At 40.8% G+C, this 15914-nt stretch overlaps 1 protein-coding gene across 3 annotated transcripts in view; it reads right to left on the bottom strand.

The window, feature by feature from the left end:
* The window catches only part of l3mbtl3 (L3MBTL histone methyl-lysine binding protein 3), a 32717-nt gene extending 19263 nt beyond the window's left edge, over positions 1-13454 (bottom strand). Inside the window, exons 1-16 of one of the 3 annotated variants that reach the window (XM_053491049.1) lie at positions 13411-13454; positions 8661-8768; positions 8348-8459; positions 8144-8267; positions 7472-7613; positions 6032-6116; positions 5770-5864; positions 5417-5521; positions 5034-5169; positions 3313-3404; positions 2907-3058; positions 2090-2166; positions 1678-1763; positions 1431-1541; positions 1065-1179; positions 772-871 (exon numbers count right to left, since the gene is read on the bottom strand). In XM_053491049.1, coding sequence (XP_053347024.1) covers positions 772-871; positions 1065-1179; positions 1431-1541; positions 1678-1763; positions 2090-2166; positions 2907-3058; positions 3313-3404; positions 5034-5169; positions 5417-5521; positions 5770-5864; positions 6032-6116; positions 7472-7613; positions 8144-8267; positions 8348-8459; positions 8661-8747 — 1619 coding nt within the window. In that variant the 5' untranslated portion in view covers positions 8748-8768; positions 13411-13454. Of the gene's footprint in view, positions 1-771; positions 872-1064; positions 1180-1430; positions 1542-1677; positions 1764-2089; positions 2167-2906; positions 3059-3312; positions 3405-5033; positions 5170-5416; positions 5522-5769; positions 5865-6031; positions 6117-7471; positions 7614-8143; positions 8268-8347; positions 8460-8660; positions 8769-10828; positions 11076-13410 lie in introns of those variants that run through there. The other 2 variants (XM_053491048.1, XM_053491047.1) reach the window with 2 other exon arrangements.
* Between the last annotated feature and the right edge of the window lie 2460 nt (positions 13455-15914).

Below are 15914 nucleotides of genomic sequence, written 5' to 3'. Positions count from 1 at the left end.
TTGAAAACAAAGAAGATGACAGACAGAAAAAAGACAAAGACAGAGCAAGGGATGAGTTCACTAGTTCTATTCTTTGTCTTTTTATCTGTCTGCCTTAGCTTCTTGTTTAAGTTTGTGTCTGTCAATATTTCTCTCTTTTTTTGTTTATCTCTGGCCTGTTAACTACCTGTTAGGATATCTGCAGCTTGACTCTCATAGGATGGGATGAATAAGTGGTTGGATGGATGGATGAATGGATGGATGGATGGATGGGTGAATTGAGAGATAGAGAATATAAGCGTAAGACATTGACAGTAAGACCTGTTTATGTTTGAATTGGGGAATAGATAGATAATTGACAGATGGAGAAAAGAAAGGGTGTTTAGAAGTAAGGATATTGGAATGATTAATTAATAAATGCAGTATATTTAAACAAATTAAACCTCTTGTCTTGATGGATAGTAATAAGAAGGAAGAACAAATTGAATTGCTGAAGCATTTGGAGGAAAATTGATAGATGAAAAGATGGATTGATGAATGAACAAAAAGAAGGAATGGCTTGATAGAGGGATGGATGGATAGATGGATAAATAAATATAACGTAGGAAGAATAAATTGGTGACGTGGATAGATAAACATCTATGATTTTCCATTCTTTTGGATGTAAAGATAGAAGGGTGGATGGATGGATAGATGGTTGGATGGAATGATTGACCTGAACTTGAGCTGGTGAGTTAAACAACGTAGTAATTATTTTATGATAAGCACACACACACACACACACACACACACCTGTGATGTCCAGAGTAGCGAGCTCCTTTGACGTGTCCGACTCCTCGGCACCCAGGTGTAGGACATCCACTTTGCTCTGATTCACTTGTATCGTCCAGACCTACAGGGGGCAACAGAGAGCAAACATTACACACCATGAAACAACACACACACACAGCCATCTCAATTGACCAGTGCATATTTTCCTCATTGTGCAATACTCTTTCTTGCTTGCGTTACTATGGATACCGCAGAGAGTATGTTCCTCTGGATTATTCAGCCTCATTCCCACCTCGAAAAAACATCTCACTCACTGACTGGTGGCTGTAGGGTGTGTCCAGTTTTGGTGCACCACCCTGCGGGATGGATATCCGGGCTGTCTGCGTCCAGCCAGAAATCGTACTCGTCCGCCCAGCCGTCGAAATGGATCTGACGGGGCAGACAGAGTGGAGGTCATTTAAAGGTCAGAGGTCAGACTGGGATCTCATATAATGTATTATTTCCCTGAATATAGAGTTGAGTAGGTGTCGGATTTTCATGTTTGATGTGCTGAAAGACATGTTTAGAACATCTAAAGTGCAGTGCAGTGGGCAGGGCAAACGTCTAAGAAAAGACAAAGGCAGGGGGCTTAAATCACATGTGGGTGGGTTTACGACATTGCTGTGGACGTCACTATGTACCTTCACTCTGTGCTCGTCTCGATCCACCACTGTAGCCACTCTGACCATCACAGGGTTCCTCACGTCCACCGCCTCCAGTTTCATGTTCACCTGGAGACTGTGCTGAGGCTTCTGCAGGGACACATGAAGACATAACGCTGTGGACAAAAACACGAACTGTGTGTATGCAGGAGACCTGTGCAGACATTTCCACACACACAAACACAGACGTACACTCAAACACACACACACACGATTGCTCCCTCACCGCTTTGAAGGCCCTGGCAGGAGCAGGTAATGAGCTCGTCTCCTCCAGGTACCTCTCCCAGGAGAAGTTCTCCGCATCAGGGTAACCTGCGGCACACACGACTGAATCAGAAAGGATGCCATAAACACTTCTTCTTTTCATAAAACAGAAATTCTGGGAGTGTGTTATGGAGGAGAACATGTTTATAAATTAATCAAGCTTGATGGGAAGGCTGAGGCTCCTCCAGACTTCTGCTAAACATCAGAACAACATCAAACATAGAAGAAGAATCACTGCAATAAACAATCATCATAAAGTCATTATCATCATCATCTGTTTACTATATTCTCTTTTTTCTTGTCTATCCATAACTTTTCTTGCTTTCTTTACTTTCTTGCTTTATAAATCCACCCCCTTTTGTTCTTCCTCTTACCTGGAGGTGTGGTCAGGGTTCTGCCGTTCTCCTGACACCAGCCAACTGGATGGATATACGGACTTGTCACATCACACCTACAGATACAATATTACACAAAGACAGAAAAATGTATGTTACAGTACAAAACTCACTACAGAGAAAGAGAGAGAGAGACAAAAAGGGTAGACATATAATAAAAAGAAAGACAGATAGACAGAGGAACAGATGTAGAACTAAGATGGAGTAGGGCGAGGGATGTACAAGTTAGATAGAAAGAAATAAGAAAAAAGTAAGAGTAAGACGGGGGCAGGCAGGAAGAAAAAGAAAAGGAGAGGTGGAGGACAAAATAACAGGAGGTATAAAGGGAAAGAAAGTGACAGGGTGAGAAATACAGAAGAAGAGAAGTGTATAAATAAAAAAGAGGGACAAACTGAGAGAGACGGATGCACGAGCCAGGAAAGCAAGACAGATGGGGTGATGTAGGAGTAAAAGAAATAGGTGGACGGGGGGCGGGGGGGGGTGTATTCAACAGCTAAGAGAGTGTGTGCATGTGCGTGTGTGTGAGAGAGAGAGATAAATAGAGAGCAAGAGAGGGAGACAAAGTGAAAGACAATCCTCTGGCTCTACCTAGAGTCCAAACACAACCTCACACAGCTAAAGTATATCGATGAAACACTGCCCTCTAGTGGTTGCTTATTTTAAAGCCGTCTCTTACAGAGTGTCCTCCCCACATGGAAAAGTCCCATAGACCTACACTGTGTTCCTCGCACCTCAACACCCTAAGCACAAGTGTTACATAGAACCTCAGGTGGGTGTAAAAGACGTTTCCGGTCACCAGTAGTCGTAGCTCTCGTCCCAGCCATCAAAGTGCACCAGGAGACGGCAGTCCACCATGTCCCTTACGGTGGAGACGCAGACGAGCAACGGGTTCTTCTTATCCACTGCCTCCAGCTTCATCCCCATCCTGAAGCCTAAAGGCGTGACTGTCTGCAGAGCACACACACACACACACACACACACACATTAACAAGGAAGAAGTAAACCTGCAAGCCTTGAATATTACTCCGTCCTTCAAACAAGAAGCTATTAGGAAAGGCTATTCTAGACATTTAAACTTGATGTGACCCAAAACCTCTATGCATCACTTCCAAAATCAAATCTGTTCATCTCCACGCTACAATGACATTCGTGCACTTGCTCTATTACTGAAGATATTGAGAATCGTTTCTGAGGACGCTTACAGTGTTGTGGTTGTGGAACAGAGACTTGGGAGCTGCCTGCAGTTTGTTGGTCTTTAGATACGAACTCCAGCTGAAGGCATCACTCTTCATCCCTGCGAATAGAGTCAAGCAGGGCTGTAATTACCCTCACACCCTGGAGGAGGAGCTCCTCTTAAAACACAACACATTTCCATTATACATCATTTACACTTCAAAATGCAGTTAATATAAGTGGCTTTTGTGTCCTGTCGAATAATTTCTCATTTTATTTAAATTGTTGATAATTTAATAACAAATTCACAATTATAACTCCACACTAGAGGGTAGTTAGCGTGTAGTTGTCCGACGTTGTGTCATCATTACCATTCTTGCTTGACCACCAGGGGGCACCAGTATTTTATTTTAAACACATGGATGTTACCATTAGCACATTACTATTACGCTGGAAATGGGTAGCTAATGTAACTAAAGATCACAAAGATCTTCAAAAGCAGTAAAGAACATTATGCTCAGACGATCCTGTTTCTACTCGCTAGCATTTAGAGTGAGAAGCCTCAGGCTAGGGGGCCTCCGAGTGGCGCAGTGGTAAAGCGCTCGCCTTATCATCCGGAGATCGCTGGTTCAAACTCCGGGTGATGCTGTTTTCCTCTCGCAGCCGGAGGTCTAGAGAGCGCTGATTGGCCGAGCTCTCTCAGGGGGGGAGGGATGAGAGGTACTTGCGCTCCCACATTAATCACGGCTCTACAGCCAATCAGGGGCGTCTGTGAGCTCGCGCACGCGGAAGGAGCGGCTAGAGCTTTTCTCCGAGAGTGTTACTCCGCCCCTAACGGTGCGTGAGCGAGCAGTTCGAAAAGATGCAGTCGGCTCGCGTCACGTGGTTCGGAGGAAACACGGGATAGCTTTCGCCCTCCCGACTGAGTGGTGGTAGTAGCCTTAATGTGGGAGCCCCCTAGTGACGAGGAGGAACTGGCCACGAGTAAATTGGGGAGAAAATCGGGGAAAAAGAATTGGACAGGACTAAATAAAATAAAAAAAAATAAAAAAAAGAAGCCTCACGCTAGCACATTCTACGATGCTAGCTTGTTCCTAATAGCAGGCTGTTGATTTTATAGCGCTCATTACCCAACTACCTCTCTGATCATATGATCTCAACCAGCGGAGAGTAAACGTTTTACCAGACTAATGGTCTTGAGGTCATTTCCCAAGAGCTGGTAATCATAATTGAAAAATAAAATAAAATAAATAATAATTGTTTAGCTCTCTCCTGATGAAGGGAAACGAGTTCCAGATAAAAACTGGATGATTTGGGTGATAAAAATCCCCAGAAATGTATTTCTTCTTTTACGTCTACAACTTCTTAAATAGGAATGACTTACTTTTAAACTTTATAAATCCTTTTAATGTGGAGTTTAATGTATTAAAAATAAAAAATTATAACCAGTAAAAATTTACAGAAAAATCATCTATTCAAATTTGTTCAGTTATATTCAGTTATAAATATATAATAAGGAAAACTAATGATGGACATAAAAGCTTTACATTGCAAAATAAATGATGATATTTCTGAACAACTGAAGCGAGACATCTGATATAGGCCTATCTTTTGCAACTGTCCAGCGCTCTATATCCATCTCTTTATCTTTATCTGATTTCACTGTGATTTCGATAGCCTCAGTGTGTAGCTGCGTGTTCATCCGTATGTTCGTTGTGTTGCTGTATTTCGTTTCCACGTTGTATCGTACCTTTAGGCGGATGCAGCTTGTGCCCTGTTTTCTCGCACCAGCCCACGGCGTGGATATCAGGAGAGCTGCAGTTCACCCAGAAATCGTAACAGTCGGAGTAATTATCGAAGTGCAGACGCAATCTGTAGCCGGATACCTGCGGGGAAAAACACAACACAACATAGTGAACAGAGTCTGGGATGGGAATGTAATCAAAAAGGGGGAGGAGTTACTACAATGTTAGCATTTAAACATGATACAAACATATCCCAAAGTGCTTTATTCCTCTTATACCACAGGACGTATTAAACATCAGTACGTCAGACTGTTTATCTGGTTATAATTACTGCTCCATGCAGCGGGTTGGGTTAGTGGCATACACGGTACTGATGGCAGGTCGTTACCTCGGCGACGGACAGGACGCAGTACATGGCGGGCTGCAAGGGGTTGATGCCCTCCAGTCTCATACCCACTCTGAATCCGTTTTTATTCTGTGGAAAGCACTGGTGCTGCAACATAAACATAAACACACAGCATTTACATCCACATATATATACTGCTGACGCCCTCATTTTCGTCACTCTTGGTAAACGCGAGTAACAAAGGTTATCAGAAGTGTCTCAGACATTGTTAAAATGATGAGCGAATCCGTCAAATAGTGGAGCTCATAAAGCTTTTATGCAAAAATTCTAAATTTCCCCAAAATTCTAAGAGCCGTCCTTTTAGCCGTGCGTCAATGCTACTCCTGCTCTCTCACCTCTTTAAAGAGTTTGCTGGGAGCAGCAATGGCTTTCTCCTGCTCCAGATATGAAGCCCAGCACCATGATTTCCTCCTCCCTCCGTATGAAACCACTAGCATAGAGATATCAAAACCCTTGGATTAAAACCATATTATTTATTCAAGCCTGGTTTACAATGTTACTAAATATATATATATATATATATATATATATATATACAATACACAGTGAGTTTAATTCACCAGCAATATTTTAAAGTGTTAAAGCTTAAAGACTTACGCTGTCTGAGCAGAGCTGTGTCTCCTCTGCGCTTCCTGCGACCACGTGGACCTCCCCGAGCCGGCCGCCGGCCCTCTTTCTCTTCCTACATCAGCACATATGGATGTTAATAACTTCCTTCTTCCTACTTTAAAAACATCCATACATAGTCGTGAAGTACCGCCCACAATCAAAACTACAGCATGATCAAGCTACATGGGGCCAGGGGTAGCTCAGTGGCATTGGACTAGGGTTCGGAAGATCCCAGGTTCAAACCCCACAACCACCAAGTTGCCACTGTTGGGCCCTTGAGCGCGGCCCTTAACCCTCAACTGCTCAGATGTATAATGAGATAAAAATGTAAGTCGCTCTGGATAAGAGCGTCAGCCAAATGCCTAAATGTACACGAACTCATAGCGGCACTTTACCCCTTTTCTCCCTATAAGGAGTGTGTTCTAAGCCAGTCAGGGTCAGGAAAAAGGGGAGTGGTCTATACAGCGTTTACTTCCAGTGAAGCATGAGCAACCTCATTGTCAGAGAAAAGGGGCGTGACCATTGTGCCTGTCCGTCACAATAAAAAAAGTGTGGCCTCCATACCTGTCAGCTTTAGATAAGGGGGTGTGGCCTATGTACATGGTAATCCTAATAAAGGAGGTGTGGCCTTCATACCTGTCAGCATCAGATACGGAGGTGTGGCCTATGTACCTGTCAATCTCAATAATGAAAGTGTGGCCTCCATACCTGTCAGCTTTAGATAAGGGGGTGTGGCCTATGTATCTGTCAATCTTAATAAAGCATGAGCATGAAGCATGAGCAACCTCATTTTCAGAGAAAAGGGGCGTGACCATTGGGCCTGTCAGTCACAGTAAAAAAGGTGTGGCCTCCATACCTGTCAGCTTTAGATAAGGGGGTGTGGCCTATGTACATGGTAATCCTAATAAAGGAGGTGTGGCCTTCATACCTGTCAGCATCAGATACGGAGGTGTGGCCTATGTACCTGTCAATCTCAATAATGAAAGTGTGGCCTCCATACCGGTCAGCTTTAGATAAGGGGGTGTGGCCTATGTAGCTGTCAATCTTAGTAATTGAGGTGTGGCCTCTATACCTGTCAGCTTTAGATAAGGGGGTGTGGCCTATGTACATGGTAATCCTAATAAAAGAGGTGTGGCATTCATACCTGTCAGCATCAGATACGGAGGTGTGGCCTATGTACCTGTCAATCTCAATAATGAGAGTGTGGCCTCCATACCTGTCAGCTTTAGATAAGGGGGTGTGACCTATGTAGCTGTCAATCTTAATAAATGATGTGAGGCCTCCATACCTGTCAGATTCAGATAAGGGGTGTGGCCTGAATACCTGTCAATCCCATTAAAGAAGTGTTTTGGCTTAAGTCTAAACTCCAATTTAATTAATTTGCATAAAAAAATTGCAAAGCAATAACAATAAATAAGAGACACTGACGTGATCTACTTCCTCCTCCTCCACCACCTCCGTCACTTCGTCCACCTCTTCCTCCACCCTCTTGACTGAGTGTGGTCTCTTCCTTCTGACCCGAGGAACCTCAATGTTCATTCTGGAATCTTCTTTCACAGACTTGATCTCTCTGCAGGAGGAGGAATAGAAGTGAGTGATGGCTCACTGTCTTAAACTTTTCTGAAGAAGTTCATAAATACATGTAGAAAGCTGTAAGGCATATCCATGGTTAAAGAATATAAAACATGGAGGTAATGTTGTGCTTGCTAGTTTTGAGGGAGATAAAATGTATGATGAATGTTTGTTGAAGTTTCGTGGAGTGTTTTTGGACGTGTCACAGTTAAGAGAATGTTTGCTGATTACTGTGCTGGGTTTTGGGTCATGTTAGGACAATTTCTGGGAAAAAAATTTGGTGGAACCTCTCGAAGGTTTGATGGAGATTCTTTTATAGTTTATACAGATGTGCAGCTGTTACATAGCGTCTAGTGCCAATGTTCCGTTCAGTTAGGAGACGGTTTGGTGAAGGATCTGAGAATGTTTATTGAAGGATTGTTTGATTTCCTGGAGTTCTGGGAATGGTCAAGGAGTTATCATCAGAGGTTTAATGAAATGTTCAACGATGGTTTGTATCTCAAATGCAACTCTTCGATGGTCACTCACGCCTGCTGCTCTAGGTGTAAGCTGCCGTTGGTGCAGTGACGCCCCTCAGGCAGGAAGTGGGGAGCAGTTTCTTTCCTGTTACTGCAGACATGTTCATGACCATAGTGCACTTCAATTGACAGAGCTGTGGACAAAAAAAAAGAAGAAAGTCAATAGTTACATACTTTCACACACATTCTCATAGTTGCATTTTGTAGTACTTGCCCTCTTGTGCTGTAGGGACACTCCATGTGGTGGTAGCATGAGCCTTTTTGACCCCTTCCTCATCTCCCACATCTGTTATGACCTCCAGCACCCCGAATTCATTTACACGAAACTAGGGAAAAGGAAAAGAAGGTCTAAGGACAGCTCCTTCACATCCATCTGTAAAAAGATCCTCACAAGACATGTATCCTAATGCCACTTTCTTAATGAAACATTATCTCAGGACCACAAACCCTGCTTCAAATCACTCCCTATCAGTCTATGAACATTCAGCAGTAGAAGAAGCACTGCATCATGGGTCCTGAGCACAGACCTTGAGCTGGCTGCCAGGTAGGGTTCCCACTCCGTCGCTCCACTCCATCGCCCCATACGTGTCAAACTCAGGGCTCGATCGATCCATGACAGAGAACCACACAGAGATCTGAAACGGACACAAACACCTACTGTAAACTACAAACATATACTGTAATAAACTGTAAAATTATCCTAAACTGTAATGATAAATGTTAAATTGTAGAAATAAACTGTAGGCCGAAACTATAAACCACATGAAACAATAAACAAAAAGTAAACATTACAACAAAGAACCGATTGAAACATTAAAACAAGTAAACATAACAATTAACTTTGGACATAAACTGTAAACAAAAACATGAACTTTAAACATAGACACAAACTGTACACCTAAACATAAACAGAAAACTGTAATAAAAAAAACTGTAAACACAAACATAACCCGTTAACTATAAACAAACATCAAACCTTCAACTGTAAACACAGAAATAACTGTAAACACAAACATAAACATCAATCTGCAAACAAACTCTAAACACCAAGCATAAAATGTGAACACAGTAAACATGTATAAACTGTTAGCAAAAAGTCAAGATAATCAGCAAACTGAGTGAAAACAAAATGCTGTCTGTTAGCATAAACTCTAAACAGAAAGTAAACAAACTGGACTGTGAATAAACTGTAAACAAATGCAAACTATACAAAAACTGTAAACATAAACATGAACTGTAAACTGTAAACAAAAACAGTAGACATAGGCACAAACCTTTTACTCAACATAAACAAACCAAAAACTGTAAACATAAACAGTGAGTAAACTGCAGGCATAAACAACTGTTAAACTTTTAACTATAAACAAACATCGAATATTAAACTGTAAACATGAACATAATCTGTAAACCTGTAAACTCTAAGCATAAAATGTGAACATAGTATAGAAATATAAACACAAATATAAACTGTAAGGAAACAGTATGCGAACAAACAACCTACTGTAAAAATGTCTGTATTTGTATTTGCAGTCAAGTATATTATTATTATTATTATTATTATTATTATTATTATCATCCTCGACCTCTAGAGGTCGCTGTTTCTTACAGCTCTGAAATTCAAACTTCTTTTATCCCTCGTTTAAACAATGAAATCAACGAGAAATAACGACAAAACATAGACAAATCTTTTTTTCTTCTTAATTTTCAGACCAATATCCTGAGGTTTATACAGACCTACTGCACAGATGTGATATTTAGCACTGCTGTCTGATATCAAACCTAATCCAGAAGAGCACAGCACCTGAGCCACGTGATTCTTGTTATTATATATCTATGACTAGATGGCTGGATATCTGATGACTGGAGTGAGTGTGATGGGAATCTCAGCAGGCTGGAACAGAAAAGTGTGTGTGTGGAGTGTGTGTGTGTGTGTGTGTGTGTGTGTGGAGTGTGGGAATCTGTTATTAGTGATGAGAGCTGTACAGGACTATAAGAGCTCAGATTAGAGACTTGAATAGATACATTAAAAAAAAACAACAACCAGGATCTAATTTCTGAATAGACTCATTAATAAATACCTTCTGACCTGGAGTGTTTGATATAATAATAATAATAATAATAATAATAATAATAATACAGATCTGAGTTTTTGACCTGTCTATTAATTTCCCAGTCATTATAATAAAACACGTCTCGTCCTCATTAATGAAAGCTGACTTTCTGGATAGCTCACTTTTTCTTCGCAGTTATATAGATATACATTTATTTATTTATATAAGATATATATTTATATTTTTTTAAAGCAAAGAAGAAGAAAAAAAAGCTCAAAATGGCGGAGCAGGAATTAATTCTGTAACTCTCTCTCTCTCTCTGATACTGAAAGCCCTCTCAGCATTACAGAAGTCTCAGTGCAACTCTGATCAGGTGGACACAATGTCAACAAACGCATTCCTATTGTTGTTGTTATTATTATTGTTGATTGATTGATTGATTGATTTGTTTCCGTCTTGTATGATCAGCGTCATGAAAGCGAATATAGTAAGCGTTAAAAGCTTTTTCTCTTATTAAAAATCACCCAAACACACCCGAACACACGCACACACTCAGTATAAACACCTTATACTCTATTCATCTGATGTTTTTGTTGCGTTTCCGGTTTAACTCTGATCTTGTTACATTGTAGCGTTTTACTCACACTGAAAGCTCTTCCTGCCTCGCGCGCTGCTGGGCGTTTTTTTTTTTTTTTTTTTTTACACTTTTATAGCCAAGTTAAAGTCGAAATACGCGTCGGGCAAATAGAGTAAAAAGTGCAGCGCCGTGCGGAACAGAACATCATCCCGTCCAGAAGCGAAACGCGCGGCCACAGCAGTTTGATTCGAGTTTTAATTTGTCTCTTACCTAAATTCTCCCACGACTAATGCCCAGTTGCCCAGGCAGCGGACACAGTGCGCATGCGCAGTACTGCTGGAGCTGCTGGTGCTGCTGCACAAGATGCTAAGTTTGTCTAAAACAACAAAAAATTAAAAAAAAATTTTTAATATGACTGATGGAAATTTTGACATAATTTATTATTTTTTTCTTATCAATTGTGTATTGATGATTTATCATCATAGATTTTGGCACTATAGTGTGTGTTGATATTTGTATATGATGTAACTAGATTAAAAAATAAATAAATATATATATATATATATATATATATATATATATATATATATATATAAAGGGGAAAAATCCTATTTTAAAATCTAGTTACATCATAAACATATATCTACACACACTATATGGCCAAAATCCATAGGGTTTAATATGATGTTGGCCCCGCCCCCTTTGCAGCTATAACAGCATCAACTCTTGTGAAAAGGCTTTCCTCAAGGTCTAGACGTGTGTTTATGGGAATTTTTGACCATTCTGCCAGAAGCGCATTTGTGAGGTCAGACACTGATTTTGGACGAGAAGGCCCAGCTCGCAGTCTCACCGCTCTAATAAAGTCATGTGCAGCAGTCGTGTTGAAATTGGTATGGGGTTGCTTTTCAGGAGTTGGGCTCGGCCCTTTACTCCCAGCAAAAGGAACTCTTAATCCTTTAGCATACCAAGACATTTTGGACAATTTCCTGCTCCCAACTTCCAACATCACTGCGTACCAGTGCACAAAGCAAGGTCCATTAAGACATGGGCAAAAATTTCAAGAAGCACACTCCTAAATCTTGTGGAAAGTCTTCCCAGGAGGGTTGAAGCTGTTATAGCTGCAAAGGGTGGGCCAACATCATATTCAACCCTATACTTGTGCCAAAACTATAAAACTGCGACAGGGGTAGGGGTAGCTCAGTGGTTAAGGCATTGGACCACTGTTCGGAAGGTCCCAGGTCCGAATCCCATGACCACCAAGTGTCCCTGTTGAGCCCTCAACTGCTCGCATGTATACTGAGATTAAAATATAAGTCACTCTGGATAAGCTGTTATAGCTGCATATCAACTGCCAAATGCCTAAATGTGAACTACAATAAACATGTAGTAGCAATTACAGATCAATCATGTGTAGTGTTTAAAGAAAAAAACATGGAAGACAATTAAAATTACTTAAATAAGGAGCAATATTCAATTATTTGTCACATGTACCTTACAGCATAGTGAAAAACTAATTTTCACATATGCCAGTTAGCTGTGGTCAGCGTGCATGGTTGACCAGGATACAGCAACCTTGGAGCAGATAAGGTAAATGTCCTTGCTCAATGGCTCAGCAGTGGCAACTTGGGAGTACTGGGGCTCGAACCCCTACAGTAGCTTGTCTCAGGTAGCCAGTTAATTGGGTCTCTAAATCAGCTAGTAAGTTTTTGTTAATTTAGGTTGTTAAATTATGTTGTATGTAGCACCTTGGTCCTAGAGGAATGTTTTTTTTTTCTTTCGTTTTACTGTGTACTAAACTGTATATGGTTAAAGTGATAATAAAGCCTACTTGACTTGACTTGACCCTTGACCTCCCAATCAGAAAACCAGTAGCCTACAGTCTACAGCCTGTTGGAGTGGCCTGGTGGATCACTGGAGTGGAGTGGTGGTTCAAATGGCTAAGAATCTACTGTAGGTTGTTAATTTAAGGATCTGGGTTTGAGCCCTGCCATTGTTGGGTTACCATTTACCATACGACCCAGCATTCAGTGTTGGTCCCAAGCCCAGTTAGAAAAAAGGGATCGTTGCATTAGGAAGACCAGCAGGATACCTGTGGAATTTGGCTACTCTTGACCGAAGAACAAAAAGAAAAAGAGGGGATGGTTTAGACATGTACAGAAGAGGGATGAGGGGTGGAAGAAATGCTTTCTACAATATTAATACATTCTGTTTGTACAAATCACTGGGGTGTTTTATCATCCTGTTTGCTCTACCGTACTATTTTTCTCACAGCAATATTCTACTCGAGGTTTACAGCAATTTATTTATGATGAGAGATTTTCGCCCCAAGGACGCTGTTACCATGAGAATATAATGCCATTGCATCACTGCTCGGTTTAGTATTTTATCACAAACTATACCAAGAGTATTATTTTATGCTTAGTATGAGTTAGTGAGTGACACAGACATAAATTAGGACCTTTCTGTTGCAAAAAAAGAAGACATTAGAAGGTCTATCGTAGTGCTCTTATGTAGATTAGACTAAACTAGACTTTTTTTTTGTTTATAAAAATGCATGGTCATCTATAATAGCGTTATTACTCAACTAGAGGATACCTGTGGCTCCACCCATGTGCAGATCCTGACATCTGCAAGCTACTACTGTATTACCTGCAAAAAGAGAGCGCGGTCAACTTGCTGCCGCTCCAATGTTTCGGCAGCCCTTATTTCTGCCTGTCGTGAGCGCCGTCGCTGTAGTCTGATCCGGGGTTTCAGTAGCCCTGAGCTCGGCCTGACGTTCCAGTTTTTGACGTAGACTACACTGCATACTGTGAGGACACTGACTTCTGTTACATTTGATGAGGAATGCCTGTGACACACTCACAATGTGACATAAAAGTTGATGCTGCCTACTGTTACAAAAAGATTCGCTGAATCAGGTTTGGCATATATGATTCACAAAGTTCATGCGCATTACCAAAAATACAACAAATAATATAAACTCAGGTGCGCGTTAATCTAAAGTAGTTTTAAATTTTCAGCAAAAACGTCTATTTTTGGACGGCAGCAACGGAACAAAAGGAATCACTTAGTGCATGAGTAATAGTGATTCATTTACCTTAGTGATTCTCTCAAAAGGCAGAATAATTTCCAAGTGAAACATGAGTAGGTTAGTATCAAGTGTTTCTGCTTTGACAGTGTTTCTGAAGCTCCATGTTCAGCAAAATCACTGATTCTACCTTTAACATGGCCTTAACATGTGAAGGTCTGAGAGAATAAATAGAATTAAACATGATCAAATTTTAAAAACTACCCACCTACATACCTACTGTACTGTACTGTACACTTAACTTCATAAAATACAGAAAATGTGTGTTAAAAATAAACTATTTTTGACAGATCTGGCATCCCTAAAAATTTCAAGTTTTAGAGAGAGGATTTTATATATACCCCAAAAATAGACAATTTTCAGCATTTTACTGTCTCACTTCAAACAATAATAATATTAAATGCAAATGATTCATATTTCTTCAAAAGTATTGATAATGGTGTAACTGGTGCTTTATTACTGGAAAGTGGTTTTTGGTTTTAGCTTACAGTTTTTCTCAGTCGCTTTGGTGCGTTTCTCAGAACACTATTAACATTTCTCAAGTGCATTTCTCAAAACAATTAGTGCAAACTGCAAAACCTAGTGAATAGCCTGCAAAAGCACGTCACATGCTCAAAATTGATAATCTAGTCCTCAAAAGCAAGTATTCATGTCAATGAAACTGTCAGTGCCATCAAAATTAAAAGTCTTGACACCATCTTTATGAACAAGATAGTCAAATGGCTTTGTCATGTTTTCACTATGACAGTTTATAATTTCAGTGTTTTCCATTGCGAAAATATTTGGTGACACCTGAAAATGCTCAAGACAGCACTATGGCCTACTTGTACAGCCATTTGAAATGTGCAGTAAAGTTACTGTAGATGTTATGGGAGTTTTGGGAGTAACTGAGACACTGAATACGTACGTTTTACATTTTTACTGTATAAGTGTTTGTAATTCTACAGCATTGTGCAAAAGAAAAATATGCTACAGTCACTTGTTTACTGTAGAATACATGTAAACATAAAGAGCTGTGCACAAATGTGAACAATATACAGTACATGTACAGTACATACAGTATTGTACAGTACTGTAACATACAGGTACAGTAAATCATTCTGGCACATCCAGACGTTCTTGTCTGTCTGGCCACATATTTTCATCTACATCACAACGAATGTTATCCCTCGCAATGCAGCGAGGAAAGTATCTCCTGGAGTGGCGAATCCATCCTCTGCAGGACTCTGCTGTGATGTTGTCACATGCTGCATCCATGGCTGCTAGCGAGGCCATTTGCTTATGTGGATGCCGGTCATAAACTTTCCACCTCCAGGCAGAGAAAAACTCCTCTATTGGATTAAGGAATGGGGAATATGGAGGGAGATATTCAACCAGCATTCTTTCATGTGCTGCAAACCACTCTCTGACCAGATGGGAGTGGTGAAAACGGACATTATCCCAGACAACAACATACTTGCTGAGTTGGCCTCCACCCATCTCATTCTCAGGGACTAGGTCCCTGTAAAGAGTGTCTAAAAATGTCAGGAGATGTTGGGTATTGTATGGACCAAGAAGGGGGATATGGGTGAGGACGCCGTTGTCTGAGATGCCTGCACACATGGTAATATTCCCTCCGCGCTGACCAGAGACTTCAGTGGTTGCTCTCCGTCCAGTGCGATTTCTTCCACGCCTTCTGCCTTTGGCCAGATTGAAACCTGCCTCATCAACATATATGAATGTGTGCAGTGGTTCCCTGGCTTCCAGCTCCAGTACACGCTTTAGAGAGAGACAGAAATGCAATTTCACAATTGTCCTGTGTATAGTAACAAACAGTAATGCATGCATTTGCTAAAACACATTGTAGAGTATGTTTTGTAGAATTGCTAGTGTACTGCATGAAACTACAAAGTACTGTAAAGCAGTTTACAGTGCTGAACATAGAAGACCTGCTTTACCTGCACATACTGGTGACGGATCTCCTTCACCCTTCCACTGTTTCCTTCAAATGGCACTTTATACAATTGCTTCATGCGGATTTCATTTTTTTTTGAGAACTCTGTCAATTGTTGAAATTGAAACAGAT

This window comes from Clarias gariepinus, chromosome 2 (genome assembly GCF_024256425.1).
Source record: "Clarias gariepinus isolate MV-2021 ecotype Netherlands chromosome 2, CGAR_prim_01v2, whole genome shotgun sequence".
Lineage (NCBI taxonomy): Eukaryota > Metazoa > Chordata > Actinopteri > Siluriformes > Clariidae > Clarias > Clarias gariepinus.
Note: the sequence above shows the minus strand (reverse complement) of the source record. Positions and strands in the feature narration are given on the sequence as shown.